We start from the raw sequence: 16,675 nt of genomic DNA, 5'->3' as shown, positions 1-16,675 counted from the left end.
TATGTAACAGACAGAGAAAGCTGCTCTCACATCAGATTAGAATACCCTAATCAAAAACAGGGCTGGACAATAGGGGGGGGGGGGGGGGGGGGGGTCATTGTGATTATTCTGATAGTGTGATATGATCAGGATTTCAGCTTCAGTTGTCATTCTTTCATTTCATTTCTCACTTACTAAACAGGGCTCCAGACTCTTTTTAGTAGGAACACCGTGGACCCCTAACTTAAAACGTTAGGGGCACAAGCAGAACATTTGGGGGCAAACACTGTACAGTAAATCGACTTGCAAAGCAAATATTCACATTTCCGTTTCATTTATGATCCTCACACACATTGGCGGCATCTGTGGTGAGTTTGTCTCCAAAATAAAAGTATGAGAAAGGTTTTTTTGTTTTGTTTTTTGCAGCCAGCCAGTGAGAGCTTTTACTCTGAAAAGTTCTGTCAGGACATATTACTTCTTTGAGTCGCAGAAATAATGTTATTTATCTTTTCTCAGGGGGCGGTCATCAAAAGAAACTGCAGCTCTTGTGACATATTGTAAATTTAATAATATAATGATAATAATAATAATAATACATTTCATTTGTAAGCGCTTTTACAGATGCTCAAAGACACTTAACACTTTTAAAATCATAAAATAGAGCAAAGTCAGAGTGGAATTCAATTAAAAACAGTTTAAAACACACAAAAATGATATATTAAAAGCTTTAATTTAAGATGATGATTGATTATTTATATTGTAAACCTTCCAGTCTCAGGTGTATGTCAGTATAAGCTGCTGCTGCTGCTGCTGCTGTGTGTTTTCTTGAGGGTGTGTGAGTTCATGTATTTGTGCCACAGTTCCTAAGGATTCCTTTTGACACACACACACAAAAAAGCCAAGTTTTCCAGTAAGACTGAAATTAGACTTTCTCCAAGTAAACCCTCAGATACCATCATCCCTCTGGAAGGTGCTGGTTTCTCTTTAAACTCTAATAGGTGTTGGAGTGAAAGATCGGAATGTGTTTACTACTGCTGGATCATCGTCATGTGGTTACCGTACCAACATCTGTGCTTAAAGTAGTACGTTTGTGAGCTCGGGGCGCTGCTGTGTCTTGTCGAGCTGCAGATGCAGCTGACCAGTGTAACATGTACTTGCCTCCAATGAAAAATCTGTTAAAACATCCGTCTCAAATAACAGGAAGGGAGTGCACTCGAAAATAAAGTTGTTTGTGGCAGCCGCGTTCGTGCCCACTTTAGAACCAAGGGCACTGTGTAATTTCTGCATAGCAGCGCTGTGGCTAACGGCTGTGCAGTAATCCGGACCACATTATAATGATTTGTCTCCAAGGTGACAATGACAAGTATTTGGACCCACCACCAAGATGAATTTGTTTCTGTTTCCAGCCGAACCGACGGCTCACAGGATGTTTGTAATGTGCAGTTTAGCATCAGTCAGCGCCTGTCGCCGCCGTGCTGATGTGCAGATGCAGTCGCTCCACTTCCACACCACCTAATGACTTTAAGTAGAGTCTGTTAATACGTAGTGTTCATTCATAAATACTACAGCCACTTGAAACAGAATACCACTCACTGTGGCTCACATTTAATATCTGGATACATCACAGTATGCAAAGTGGGCATACAGTATATTCCCATATTAATATGAGGATGATTATATTGTTTTCTTTTCTTTCTTTTTTTTGGTTGTTTGTTTGTTTTTTAATATCATTTTTGATTTAATCATATTATAGGTCATGTTTAGACTTTAGACTTAGACTTTAGACCTTTATTGTCCCTCCAGGGAAATTCTTTTTCACATGACCATTTCTTCACATTTCGTTTCAGCAGACACATAAAAACACACACAGATTACAACACATTGCCACACATTTTTACACTCTGGCCAGGTTATCTTGGCCTCTTGTTAAGGGTCGCTATTATTTGTCGATAGTTTTGGCCATTAAGTTAAGTTAAATGTATTAGTCCCGTAGGAAATTTGTCTTGGACACATGCAGGCTGCTACATATACACATTCCCATTCATGTGTGCACAAAATCTCAATAAGACATAGAGGAAACTTATTATACCCTATATGATGGACTCATATAGCCTACAAATACAAATACATACAAATAAGAATTACTTTATTTATCCCCAAAGGGAAATGTATTTGCCTGGCAGTTCATCTAAAATGTAAAAAGCCTAATGGCTGTAGGTACAAAGGATCTTATATATCTATTATGAAGATTCATATACAGCCAAACCAATGGTTACTAACCAGGCATAATATACGGTTAATGAATAAGACACAACCTCAGTCAAAGGTCAAATGTCAAGGTCACTGTAACCTCACATCACTCAGATCATTTGTGATGATAAATATCACATTAAACAGGAAATATTCAATATTATTGGATGTCAGCCCAAACGTTCATGAGAAGCTCCATTTCAGTACAGATTACACTTTCTATTGTACTTAATGCTGAATATTTGTTGTACATACTGTTCTGTACTCGTATATACACCACCAGTTTGTAATATTGGATTTAATTTGTCCTTCCTCCTCTACAAAACATTTACATTCTACAAATGTGCTTCTCCTTTTTATGTTTTGGAGGAAATGTCACATTTTAAGCTTCACATTATTGTGTGTGACACCGTTACACATCAACAGAAGTTCACATCCTGCGTCCCACATGTTGTTATAGGTTCATGCAATTAGAGAAACGATTGTGGGGGTTTCTTAATGTTTAAAAAGCTACTGCAGAGCGCGGTACGGTAGATGCAGGACAGATGCTTCACTGACTCATAACTCCACAGGGGAAGTAGAAATCCTGAGGTCAGCCATGTTTTAAATTCTTTTTGATTTTCCAGTTGCAAGAAAAGACCTCGACCTGTGTGGGGAGTTATTACCCCAGCCCGGTGAGGTGATGACTGACGGTGGTAGCTTCATTGTGTTCGCTCCGTTGCTCCGTCGCGTATCGCTTTCAGTGAAAACAGCCACTGCTCGTCCACGGTGTTGAATCAGTTGTCGCGTTGTTTTCCTCTCTCCTTTGTAACACAGACTTATGAGAAATAAAATCCTTAACACAGCCGTCGTTACCTGAAGCTCTCGCCTCTGAAAACACAGCAGCTTATACTCAGAGCAGCCCCCCCAATGACAAGAAAAACCGAGAAAGACGTTTATGTCAAACATTCATGAACAAATGTTTAAGGGACTCAGATCTTGATCACAAGCTGTTCCACACACCTGTACAAGCAGATACCTGAGTGTCACACTGTGTCTGTCTTTTGTTCTTTTAACCCTCCTGTTGTTCTCCTGGGTGAAGGAAAGAAAGAAAGAAAGAAAGAAAGAAAGAAAGAAAGAAAGAAAGAAAGAAAGAAAGAAAGAAGGATGGACAAAGGGAACAGATTGGGTCAAGGAAGGAAGTAGAAGGAAAGATGGAGGAAGGGAACAGATTGGATCACGGAAGGAAGAAGAACGAAGGGAAAGAAGGGAGGAAGGAAGTGAAAAGGATGGTGGGAAGAAGGAAGGGAGAAAGAAGGATGGACAAAGGGAACAGATTGGGTCAAGGAAGGAAAAAGAAAGAAAGAAAGAAAGAAAGAAAGAAAGAAAGAAAGAAAGAAAGAAAGAAAGAAAGAAAGAAAGAAAGAAAGAAAGAAAGAAAGAAAGAAAGAGAGAGAACAGATTGGGTCAAGGAAGGAAGGGAAATGATGGTGGGAAGAAGGAAGGGAGAAAGAAGGATGGACAAAGGGAACAGATTGGGTCAAGGAAGGAAGAAGAAGGAAAGAAAGAAAGAAAGAAAGAAAGAAAGAAAGAAAGAAAGAAAGAAAGAAAGAAAGAAAGAAAGAAAGAAAGAGGAAGAGAACAGATTGGGTCAAGGAAGGAAGGGAAATGATGGTGGGAAGAAGGGAGAACGGAGGGAAAGAAGGATGGAGGAAGGGAGGGAGGAACAAAGAAAGGAAAGGAGTGGAGAAAGGAGGTATGGAGAGACAGAAGGAAGGGAGGAAAGAAGGACCCAGGAGGACAAGGGTTAAAGGTGAGTACCACTCTTTTTTTTTTTGTACGGTTCCACATAGAAAAGAAGAACAATTTAATATCAACTGCATCCGTCTTCATTGGATTTTTGGTTTCCTGCTTTCTTTCATGTGTAGCAGTTATTAGGGTGAAGAGATGACGGGAAGAAGTGTAAAACCTTGTGTTCTTTAGTTAAACTAAACTTTTAAAATCCAAATATGCAATAAAAAACTAGGCTTCAAAGAGAATCATGAGCCATTTTGCACACAACACATCAGACTCATTAGATATCTCCAAAATAACAAAGTCTATTGCATTTATCTAAAATAAATCAAGATAATCCAGGGGGGAAATTTGTCTTGGCCACATAGTGCAACATACTGTAGCTGCTAGCATAAAATAATCTGCAATATGAACTGGACAGGGACAGGATGAAAACAGCTGGAACACATGCTGCTACAACACAACTCATTATTCATATTCTGTATCTCAGTGTTCACAACATGCTAAAGAGTTGTCATTTGAGTTTTTTACATCGCACATGTTGGCTATATTAGCAAGTCCTTCATAAAGATATAGACACTTCATGTACATTCCTAGAAATCAGTATATTTATATTTAATTTCCTCTAAACAAACTGCAAGCTGATTTCCTGCATCAAACAAAACACATTTGCTTTTTCTCAATCATAATTAGTATGTAATAATTAGATTGTCATGCATTGGTGGTGGTTTAGGATTAGCTTTTAAGTGAAAAGGTTTTTCAAAATAAGACTCTTATTTTTAGATAAAGAAAAGACTCCACATAGATAAAGAGAAAACCTATATATGGCTTTTTGTTTGGACAGAAAGTTTTAAGTGAAAGGTTAAAAAAAGGTTGTATTTCATAGAATTTAGGATGTCTACTTTTACTACTGACAATCAAAACTCCAACAGTGAAGTTAAATGAGCCTCAGGAGTGTGAATAGTAAGAATAATTGGATGTAACGGTTAATTATTCTGCACAATCGCACCGTCTACAAATATCTCTTGTGTGTCGACTGTGACAGTAGCAGAGGAGCAAACGTGCCAACCTGAAGGAGCGTCTCTTCATGCAGCATTAACCCTCAAAAACTCTGCTTAGTCAGACAGATGGGCTGTTTAACATCCAGTAATCCATGCTGCTGCAGTTCAGGGTGATAAAAAATGTTTGCTCTCTGCATCTGGAGCAAACCTGTGCTCTGCCTTCTCAGATGTTGTTACGGGTCAGATTATTTAGAAATTCAGAATTCAAAATAGCCTCTTTTTTTTTTATCAGGCAAGTGAATCTTTGGCGATATTTCCAGACATGTGGACCGTTGGTGCGATGTGCCAGCGCGACCGAGTTTAGCCCTCGGACTTACACATTAAAATAAAAACTCCTGACAGGAAATGCAACAGAGAGGATTAAAGTGCCCACAGAGTTAATGACACCATAATCCCAGTTTTTTTTTTTTTTTGCATTTCTTCAGAAAAGCTTTTCGCAAAAAAAAAAAAAAAAAAAAAAAAGCTCACCAGGGGACCAGCAGCAGCTCCGTTGCACTGCTTTCACATATATTTTAGGCTGAACTTGTATTCTTCTTCCCACTGGTAATTTAAAAGCCAGTGGAATGTGGAAAATGATTGTAGGAGTGGAGGGGAGGGAAAAGATATGCCTTGCTTGGTCACTTTGGTGTCTGAAATCCGTAGCTGAGATGGCGTTTGACTGATTTGTGTTTTGACCACATGTGCCAGACCCGCCTGCTATTCTCAACCCGTAATTCCTCCCTGGATTCCGGCATGCGACTAATTTACTGTAGGGGCAGGATTTTTCTTTTTTCTATCCCAGGGAGCAGTAACTTTACCCCTTTTCTGTTACAGGGCTCTGCGCTGTAAGTGATGCCACCTGTCAGACTTGACAGCTTATTCTCCATATGGGGAAGGTCTTTATCAGCTGCAGTTGCAGAGACCAGGGAAATGTCTGCCACCTGCCAAGGATTTCAAACCTTTAACTCCGCTAAACAGGCGGCATACTTGTGATTCCATTATAGGTTGCCGATCAATTTGTCTTTTTTTATTTTTTTATTTGCCCGTTAATGGAGCAGTGAGGTCTGGACAGTGTATGTTAGTTGTTGTTGTTGTTGTTGTAGTAGTTAGATCAAAGTGCAGTTTGTTTCAAATGCACTCCTTCCTGTTGTGTCACACAGCACAACAGATGGTCGACTGGAACGGATCTTGCAAAAAAAACTTCACTGGTTCTGTCGCCACAGGTCTCCATTTATACACATTAGACTTTTCTCACCTCTAGGTTCAGTTTTGAAGAACCCATACGGTATAAAAGCAGATGTTTGTGTTAAAGCTCCATACAGTATACAAAAAATAATAATTTCTAAAAAGTTTCTTTAGATTATGTTTATTTAGTCTATTCTAAGACATAAAAACACTCCAAACTTTTTCCCCCCCAATGGCATCTAATGCATACCATAGAGGGTTAAAGCTCCATACAGTATAAAGGTAGATGTTTGTATTAAAGCTCCATACAGTATAAAGGTAGATGTTTGTATTAAAGCTCCATACAGTATAAAGGTAGATGTCCATGCAGTGTGATTATAAAGCAGCTCTAGGTTCTATATTAATACTGTGAAAGTATCAAAGCCTCAGTCCACAGAGAAATGCACACAGCTTGTATTCAGAAACGGAGCCTTAAAACCAGCCGTCAGGACTTCCTGTCACTTTGTGATGTCACAACAACACAGTCACCAAACCCAGGCCACCACCTGGACAACACCGTCCAACACTCACTTGCAGGATTTGGCTTCTCTTAGTGTTTTTTTTCTGAAATCTGCTCTATTTTTATTGGATCACTCAGAAAACAGTCAGCCAATCAGAAGAGAGTCTCAGAGCCTCCTCTCTTCTGATTGGCTGACACCAACCTGTCATTACTAGAGCTCCAGAGAGAAGCTGAGAGAGGAGATGGAAAACTACACTAAGATGATTTTTGGTTCCTAAAACCACAAATCTTGATCAGATCTTCTTATGGATCAACTCTTCAAATAAATCACAGAAAAAGAGTAAAATATTTGAGCTTTAAATAAAACTTTCCCTTAGTTGACCCAGGGGGAAGAAATACCATAGTTATACATACGTGAAGGGCTATCAGACTTATGTTTTGTCTCCTTATGACAAAAATCAACATTGAAACTGGTTTTTGGTTTTAGGGAAACTGGTCTAAGGTCATGTTTTCATGTCTTTTTTGCTGTAACAGGAAGTTGCTTTGGCTCCACTACAGTAAGAGCATGGTGTGACTCTGTTGCTCTTTCCCATTGAGCTCTACAGTTTAATGCTCCGGTCCAATATGTCCTCCAAAGTACAACTGTAGCTTCCAGGTCAAAAACCGTGCAAGCTGCTGTTTTTTCCCAGTTTCAACTACAGTGTTTTCCTGCCGCCATGCCTACAGTACATTGAAATGCATTGTTTGTGAGGACAATGAAAGAGCGTTCGGCTGCTTCCAGACCAACGTGAATTGACGCAGCCAGAGGAAAATAGCAAAGCTGCGCCGAGGGCCAAGTTAAGGAGGTTTTAATAGAATTTCTAAAACACCAATTGCGAAAAGCAGGATAGCATTTTCTGATTCCGAGTGCCCTGTAATTTGAAGTGTGTGGGTTCAAGCCACTTATTTTGTGGTGATGCCTTTACTGGCGGGTTCTCCAAAAAGACAGAGGCCGTTGCGAGCCTATGGGTTGAGCTAGCTGCCTTCGCCTTCCTTACTGATTGACTTGAGCCGCTTCCCCTTTGGTATCTGGCCACGGTCGCTCTGCCCTCATGGCTAACCTCACTGGGCGTAGCTGTCCACCATTGGGTGTTTAGAAAGCCCAATAGGAGGACACCTGCTTCTGGATTTATTTACTTCGTCTCTTGCACAAACAGCCCGAGCAGTCTGTTTATGGATGCAGATGGAGAACACATGAGGTAAACAAATGCACAAATCTGCCTTTTTCTTTTCTTTTTTTTTTTTTTTTTGCTAAACTGACTTCTAAACAACAACCAAACATCCTCCTATTCCAGCATCTGTATTTGCTGTGCATTACTTGGAAATATAAAGTAGCGTATACAGTATGTTGCATTATTACCTAATCTGGGCCCTAGGTCAAAAATGCTCCCGGCACGCCATCCCTTGCATACTTTGAGAATTTCCCAGAATTTCCCAAAATTATGGAAATACTTGTGGTCTTCAAGGACAGAGAATGACAAACAAATGAACAACCAACCTTTTGCATAGCGCATGCACCAACACGCCCTTTATTTGATGTGCAAAACCACACGCACTCATACACGTTGTTACGACCCAGATCTCTAGGAAAGAACAAAAACGCAGTAAAGCCAATGGGAATCTGACAGTAAAGTAATTCATCGTTGTAGTAGATCATTAACAAACTTAAATGGAATAAGTTCAAATATTTGAAAAGGAATGAGCAGAGGTGAGCTGAGCTACAAAGGAGAAGTAATTGAACAAAAAGCGAGAGAGGGAAAAAAGCCTCTAATCCGATGCATTGCACAGAATAAAGCAAACGTTTCTTACACCTTTTTGTGTGGTCTGGCTGGGCCTTTGTGCAGGGCTTTAAGAGAATACAGATATAACATTAAACCACAGTGCAGAGCAAGAAGTCCTTTTGAACAGTTCACTTGTGCATTTTTGTATCCGGTGCCAAGACATCTGTCTAGTGACACACCCTGTAATTATAAACGAAAGGAAAAAGAAATGTCTTTTGATTATTTCCATCCTTATTGCTTGCACACACAATCAGGCCTGTTACGACAATTACAACAAGAAGCCGTGGACAGCTGTACATCTGTGCGACAGCGAGACATCTCCCTAAAAACCGACGGCTCGGTGGAATCCCAGACGGTGACAAAAAATGACGAGGTTTAAAATACCATGTTTGCATTGTAGAGACTCAAATATTTGAAGTCATAGTGGCCACTGAATCTGTGGGGCAGAACTGAAAACGGTTCATCTCTTTCCATGACGGAAACAATCAAAGCCCCAAGCCTTTATTTATTTTTGTAGATATATAGACCTGTTTTAAAATTAAACTCGCTTTTAGACTTTTTAGTGGATGGAAAAGCGGCGGCATTTGCCAGGAGAGAGTTGTAGGGAGGTCTGGGAAGGGTGGCTGCAGTCTATCAGCAGCCCATGTGGAGGGTTATGATGAGAGGGTATGCTAAAGGGTGCTCAAACAGATTATGGTGACTCACAGCGCTGTGCAAACAGCTCACAACCCTGCACGAGTATCTGGAAGGAGCGCGCGCCGACACATTTCACAAAGAGCGAGTCCGTACAATAGGCATGTTTGTGTGTGCTATCTGTGCAGCTCGGTATCTAATGTCCATCAAGAAGCTCTGATAGAAACTGAACTCAGCTGCTCAGACTTTAAAGTTGTGCTGGTTTCAGTTACTAGTATGTCCATCAGACTCAAACACTGACAGGACTTCTTTTTTTTTTGACTGTAAAATGTCCGGTTCCTCTTCCAGTGCTTTTGCGGCTTATGCATCATAACATTGTTTTAACTCCTAGTCGTCTAAAAGACATGATGTCAGTTGCAATAACCAAAGGAAAACATCTGTTTTTGGCAGATCCACAGAGGAAAAAAACATGAAATAGAATCAAATTTCATCTCAGGTCTCAAAACGAGGATCTGTTTAAAATAAAGAAATGTTAGAGATATTTTAGGTTACTACAGGAGATGGTACAAAAGAAAACAGGCCATCACTTGCAGCTGTTAAAACATGGGAGTGGAGTTTCCATCAGTGTTTGTGGGTTGCAAAAAAACATATCCCATTCAACAGTCATCGTTATAAATACTCATCCTTTCTCATTGTGGCAGATAATCTTGTTTTAGTTTGTTTGTAATGGCGTTAACAACCTGTGCTCTAAATCTGAAGATATGCATTACCTCTTGCATTACTCAACAATTTTATTGGTGTGTTATCATGGACTTATTAGTGTCAACACTGATAATAAAAATGAGTGTAATGCGGTTTCTGAGAACATGTTTCACACTCACATTAAAATGAGCAGAGCATAGAGTCATGAAGGAGTTACCGTACGCTGCATGGCGCTGGCTGATGCAGGTTAGCGAGGCCTTGATGAAACCGGTTCAGGCTCTTCGTTGTGTGAGCTCTGGCTCTGAGTCACATCCTGCAGGAAGTGTGATTCAGGTAGATAGATGCCCATGGCTGCAACACACACCTCAGGCACATGTGGGCTCATCTGTTACACAGGATGGCTGTGTGAAGTCACTTTCAAGTCAAATAAGCAAAGCACCCTTCCTCGTCTCAACTCCTGAATCCCTCTCCCCAAACTGCCTGAAAAACACACACACACATGCATACACACTCCTTGAGGAATATCCAGAAAGGGGACATGAGTAAAGCCTGCCAGAAAAAGGGCTCCCACCTAAAAACATTCCTGTAGTACAGGCCATGTTTTCCTTACCCCAACAAATTTACACAGTTGTTAGTGATGGCCCGGGATTCCTCCTAAAGCGCAGCCCACCAATAATAAACAGTATGGCAGCTGACACCGCAAGACACCTGCACAGCTCCCTGACACTGCAGGATTGTTCCCAGGGACTGGGTGGGGGGATGGGGGAGCCGGTGTGGGCAGAGGTGGGCTGGAGGATGGGGGCAGGAGGGGCCATGGGGGCCGGCAGACAGGTTGGTGGTGTCGGTGTGTTTGTATGTATGTGTAAGGGGGGTATTTAAAGTACAAGCAGTCAGTGGTGCACACTGGTTTAATTACTTGATTTGATTTACCTGAGGAACCTTTAATCTCATGTATCAAGTCAAAATACTGCAGTATTAAATTATGTTTCTACGATATTAGATACTCTTACTTTGAGAAAAGTTATGTAAATGTGGTTTTTATACAAAAATATTTTTAAAAGAAAAGACACCACTTTGAAGCTTTGTGAAATTACTGAGCAGTCAAACTTACAAAGCTACATATAGCTAGTGTTCGCGTTAACAGCTCTTTAATGACCAGTCCTGTCTGGTCCAATAATACGCAGTAGTTCCTGCAAATTTTTCAGCTACTTTAAATTCCTTTCAAGCTTGAAATATAATTTGAAAACATTTTTTTTTTAAACATTTGTAGGTTTTGCTAATGTTACATAGCTAGCGTTAGCATTAACAGGTAGCCTACTAATCAGTGTTGCAAAGAGCTTCAGCCATTCTTGAGTAAACAATAATTTATGATACACCCTCTGAACAACTTTACTTGTTCAGTGCAGACTGGACGCAACTGTGAATCACATTTAGCAGTGACAGGGCTAGCTGGTTAGCATGCTAACTTACGCAGAAGAAAGAAAGTGATAGAGATTGAAACAAAAAAAATGGGTAGTTTTCACTGGCGTCATCTCTTAATGACCAAAGATGGTAAGTTTGATGCTTAACTTTCTTCAAGACTGTAAGTAAGCTGCTAATGCTACTGTTAGCTATGTAGCAATAGCATAACCCACAAATACTGTAGCCATGGGCTATGACAATGCTGGAAAGTTGAACTGCTGAGCATAAAAATAATGCATCGGACACATTTTCTTGGTGTTACGGACACATTTTTGAGGTTTAATACCCAGTCCTAGTGGTTAGCTCTAGTTTGACTTTTTGCACACACACTCACACACACAAACAAACACCTACACTCTCTCACACTCACACACATTCATGCACTCCTCATGGCACAGGATGTCAGGTGGTCCGGCCATTGTGTCCTCACCTGTAGGACATTGTCAAAGCACAAAGGAGGGGTGCAGTACGTGTCAGCCTGCTGTCAGCTTCTGTTTGACTTGAATTTGTAAATCCCTCTCTTTCAGCCACAGGCCTTTGAAAGATTAGCCACAGGTTTGTGGAGTGGTTCACATCTGTGTGGGTTTTACTTATTGTCAAGAGGCAGGGGATCCCTCCACAGTTTTCACAGACCTCAATAATTACAATTGTCAACACTGTTCAAGTTTCACTGTTTGTTTCCGAGCACATAAACATGTTCCTTGTGGATTTTTTAGAGGGCGGAGTACCCATGAGGATTTGAGATGCTTTGTTGTGTTTATTAACTTCATGGATCATGGATTTAAAGGAAACTCCCGCTCTACTGTTCTTTACGGGTTTATGTAACCTTCATCTTAAGGTCACCGGTGTTTTGCTTCCAGCCAGGTGAAATTTCAACTGTGTGCACACGAGAAAGAGTTTCAAAGAGGAGCAAACCGTATATTGAGTGTCACAAAGGCACAGAGCCTGTCCTACCTGAGACCTGCGCTCCGCTCAGCTTCTCAGGCACTATAACCAGACTGATGTTTGCCATAAAGCGGGGGCCTCTCGCTCGCTGCCCTGTGAGGTCACAGCACCTGTTCTTGGTAATTGCTGGCAGGTGACGTAAGGCTTCCACTTGTTTTCCATGGTGTAAGGTGGAGGTCCCCCTGGTCTCCCTCCCACACTGACGCTGGAAACTCATGTTGCTTGTTTGCAGCAAATAAGCGGTAGGGTCTGGCTCGGCCGTTCTGCTCCTTCAAGTTCCCTGAGAGTGGAATGAACTTTGGCTTACCTGTCAAGAGGCGAGTTAGCAAAGCACAAGTTATGTGTACATTTTTCTTCAAGCAGTTTCCACTGAAAAACACGTGGCGTTTTTTTTCTTTATTTTTTTATGAGCAGATGGATTTAAAAACAGAGAACATTAGATCTGATCCCGAGATTTTGATTATAACCAACAGATGTTGCGACCAAAAACTTCAATTGTCAGAAACTATGTTCTAATTATAATATGAATCTCTCAGATTTAAGACTTTTAATATCTGTTTCCATCGTTTTTGTGATTCACTGCTGCAACATATCAGTATTATTTGAATTGCCAGAAAATAGACAGGTCATACTAACAGGTAGGTAAAGGTTTCATTTGGGAAAAAGGAATGTGTAAATCGACCCATAACCAAAAGTAGCTAACTTTTACAGTTTGCACCAGTTACCGGGTCATTTGAGCTTAATTGATTAAAGACCAATTTAGCTGATATTTTAATGGCCACAAACCAAATGTGGCTGGCCTCTTTTTGCCAGGTCCACCTGATAATGTCTTTTCAAGGCTGGCTGCGTGAGGACAGAAGCCAGTAGATAGGGTATCTAGCCCAGGCCTCCAGCCAGCTGTAAACCTGATAGCATCTGTTTTAAACGTTTGAGAGACGTAGAGAAAGGAACCCTCTTTTCTTCTGAGCTCTGGAGCACTAGTTATCTCACGCCTTTTTTTAGTGAAGGGATCCACAGATGGCCCGTGTCCTGACAGTTATACAAATGCGATATCGCAAGCCGAGGCATTCTGCTTGGATCGTCTTTCTGTGTTACTGTAGGCCGACAAGTGGGACTCATTCATGCCCGTAGTAAACAAGAAGAGTGGGACACAAAGGGAGTCGTCCTCTCTCAAGGCGAGAAGTAAAGAAAAGCTGTTTTATCTTTGTGAAGGCAGACACAACAAGCTCTTCACACCTGAGTGTGCTCTCTGTTTGGAGTTCTTCTCATCCATTGTCATCATGTGTTATCTAAACCATCAAATCGACATGAAAAGATCATTTCATGTTCTTCTGTCACCCGAGGGGGTTTGGACAACTTCCCTTTCATTTCCTTTTGCCTGAATCAGGTGACAAAACCATTTGTCATCCTGTTTTTTTCTCCACGTTGTGTCTGGTCTGAGCTCACTTCAAAGACCTGCACTCTGATGAGCAGCTGGGAAATTTATTTGTTTTGTTTGCATTTGAGGAACCCAATCTTTTCTTTTCTGTTCTGTTCTTACTTATTGTTTTCTAATCAGAAATCAGTGTTTGGACTATGAAGAGCCCAAGGGTTGTTCCTCAACAATTTCAGGAAAGATCAGACATGAACTGGGCCTGTTGCTTTCATATTTGAAGTCAAACATGATCCACTTGTGTATTCTTTGTACCACTGAGCAAATGTGCCTCCAACACTCTTAGTAATGCTTGTTACCGTGACGATGAAGGTCAGATAGTCCGAGGGGAAGGGAGGGTGATTTTTTAAAAGAGGTTATGTCTCTCTGGTTTGGCTTGGTTTCAGATTGAGTTCAGAGGCCTGAACATTTAGACGTTGGTCTGTTGTTTCCATCCGTTCGCTCTCATTTTGCTTTTGTCTTGTAAAGACAAAACTTGGTCTGCTACCGTCAGCTGGAAGGTTGAGTGGTCCATCACAGCTGATGCTTTTATTCAGCCTGAAATCATGAAGGTTGTGCAGGCCAGACATGATATGAGTCCCTAGACTCTCAAATTGTAAATGGAAAAAATTGAGAAACCTCAAGTCTAAAGCAGTCATGTGCATGATGTAGAGTCTGTAGCGTTCAAAGAAACTGAATCTAGAAGTTCTGGTTTCATTGCAGGTCAATCCGTCAAAGGGATGGCCCTAATATTAAACCCATCTAAAGCGCTGTTTTTGTCTTTACTTGAGTTCCATGCCTCCTCGTTTTTCCCACAGTAATTAGCGCAACGTATAGTCTAAAGTTTTATCTCAGAGCTCCACATTGCATGTCATTACATTCTCGCCCTAAACGTAGGTGTGTTGGAACGGAACTGTGACTCTAGTTTCTCTAAGTCGCTCGAGTCCCACGCACTTATCTGAGCAGGATACTCTGTAGACGTCCCACCTCGGTTATCCCGGGCCATCGCAGGACAGCGGCACAAGTTGGAGTCGTTTCTGATTTGAGCCCGATTCAAAAGTATAACATGAGCCTTTGTATTTCAAAGTGGGAGGATTTGTAACAGATCTCTTCTATATGTCCACTTTTAACAAGTGACATTGGCCCCGCTGGCTTTTACTCAGGAGACGTTTGATGGCCATGATTATTTACACAGAGGCTTTCCTTCTTTCTCTCTCTCTCTCTTTTTTCTTTTACAGTCGGTCATTTTCATAAGGGATCATAATACTCTTGGACAGGAAGTATCTGGCTATATAGACTACGCCCACAGACTCAAGACCCAAGATTTTGAACCATACTTCAGCGGAAAGAAGAAGCTCATGCCAGGACGTTCGGATTTATGGTAAGTCTCCTTCCATTGTAACATGTCCATGTTGGTTGGGGAGGCCCTGACTCGAGTGGGATTTGACAAGATTTGAAGGGTAAGGAAATCTTATTATCCAGGATTAAAGATTCAGGTTGACGTGAGAGACCAATATAGGCTTGGAAGGAGCTGTGCAAAGGGCCGGTGTAGTTAGTATGTACAGCACCAGCCGTTGTGGCTTCAGCACAGATGTGGAATAAATATACAGTGCTGTAAGTGAAGCTGAGTAGCGCTGCCAAAGTGCTGAACCTGTCTGGACAAGACAGACGTGATTAGAGTCAAGATTAAAGCAGCCTTAAACCATGAGATTTTGATCTTCTTTTAATGTGCAGTGAATTTGTCATCACAGATAAGTGCAAAAGATTTGATCACCTCAAGCTTAAACCAACTAGATCAGTTAATTGACGGATTTACTTTTAGAGGGTACTTTATCTTCTTGCTGGTTTGATGGGGACAGGACTCAACATCAAAAAAATGGAAAACATGCACTGGGTTCAACTTCATTTTTGTTCCTTTTTGGTTTTAGATATTATATCAAAATGGAGTTTGGACTGATGGTCAAACTGAGAGTGTGACGGGTAAAATGATCAGTGCTGTATTTCTGTATTTCCATCCACAAGTTCCTGCTTATGTTGCCAGGAAGTCACTTGTGACAAAGATAAACACCATTTCTATGTGTCCCAAGCTTTTTCAACACTTTAACACAACTGGTTTGGAAACCTCAGTGCTTCTGCATTGAGGGAAATGTCCCAGTCTCCAGATATGAACCTATAGCTTTAAACCATAAACTGGTTTTGACGTAATGTCAACGTGAGACGGCGCTCTCCACCACCTTTATGATCTCTACTCATCATCAGTAGAGTTCCTGGAGAATCATTGACAAGGAAGTAATGAAGCCAAAAGTGGAACAACATTTGTTTTAACATTTGTGACCTTTAAAGGTCCAGTGTGTAAAACTGGGGGGAAAACCATGATATCCAGCGTTCAGATTCTAGTTCGCAGCGCTCACTCGCTCGCTCGCACTTCCTCCTCCTGTCGGCAAAGTGACGGTGGCCTCCAAGGACAAAAACACTTGTTTATCATAACTGAAACGACTGGGAGTATTTCAGGAGCATGGAGCGATGAGGTAAAGATCTAAACCATTTTACAATACCTGCTGTTTCCTACTGCTTCTTCTTTCTTATTTATGAACACGAAACTCTTGAAACACGCTCTCTGGCTGGCTGGATTTTCCATTCGGGCTGCCATACAAACATGGCGGCGCAAGATGGCAACACTCTCTAAAGCAAGACCCTTGTGAATGTAAAAGAATAATTATAAGGCTACGAAAACCAAACACATTTTATTTTATAGGGATTATACACTTATACAAATATATTCATGGTCAGTATATTCAGATTTTGCCAATAAACCGTGACAATTATTACACACTGGACCTTTAAGACAAGTTAGCCTTATTTTAATGATCAAAATGTAAGTTTCATATTTGACAAAATAAGTATAAAGAAAAAGACTTGATACCAAAGTGCTTTCAACCTGCTATATTTAGTCAGGATACATCATGTGCAGCATGTT

General features: G+C 40.9%; 1 protein-coding gene across 1 annotated transcript in view; it reads left to right on the top strand.

Moving 5' to 3' along the window:
• Positions 1-16,675, top strand: part of cfap299 (cilia and flagella associated protein 299) — a gene marked incomplete at both ends in the record, with an annotated part of 91,574 nt that overhangs the window by 56,746 nt on the left and 18,153 nt on the right. Inside the window, one exon of the mRNA XM_083979937.1 lies at positions 14,937-15,079. Within this exon, the coding sequence (XP_083836063.1) occupies positions 14,937-15,079 (143 nt within the window). The remainder of the gene's footprint in view (positions 1-14,936; positions 15,080-16,675) is intronic.

Source organism: Trachurus trachurus (genome assembly GCF_905171665.1).
Source record: "Trachurus trachurus genome assembly, chromosome: 9".
NCBI lineage: Eukaryota > Metazoa > Chordata > Actinopteri > Carangiformes > Carangidae > Trachurus > Trachurus trachurus.
The sequence above is the reverse complement of the archived record's forward strand: the minus strand, read 5'-3'. Positions and strand labels throughout refer to the sequence as shown.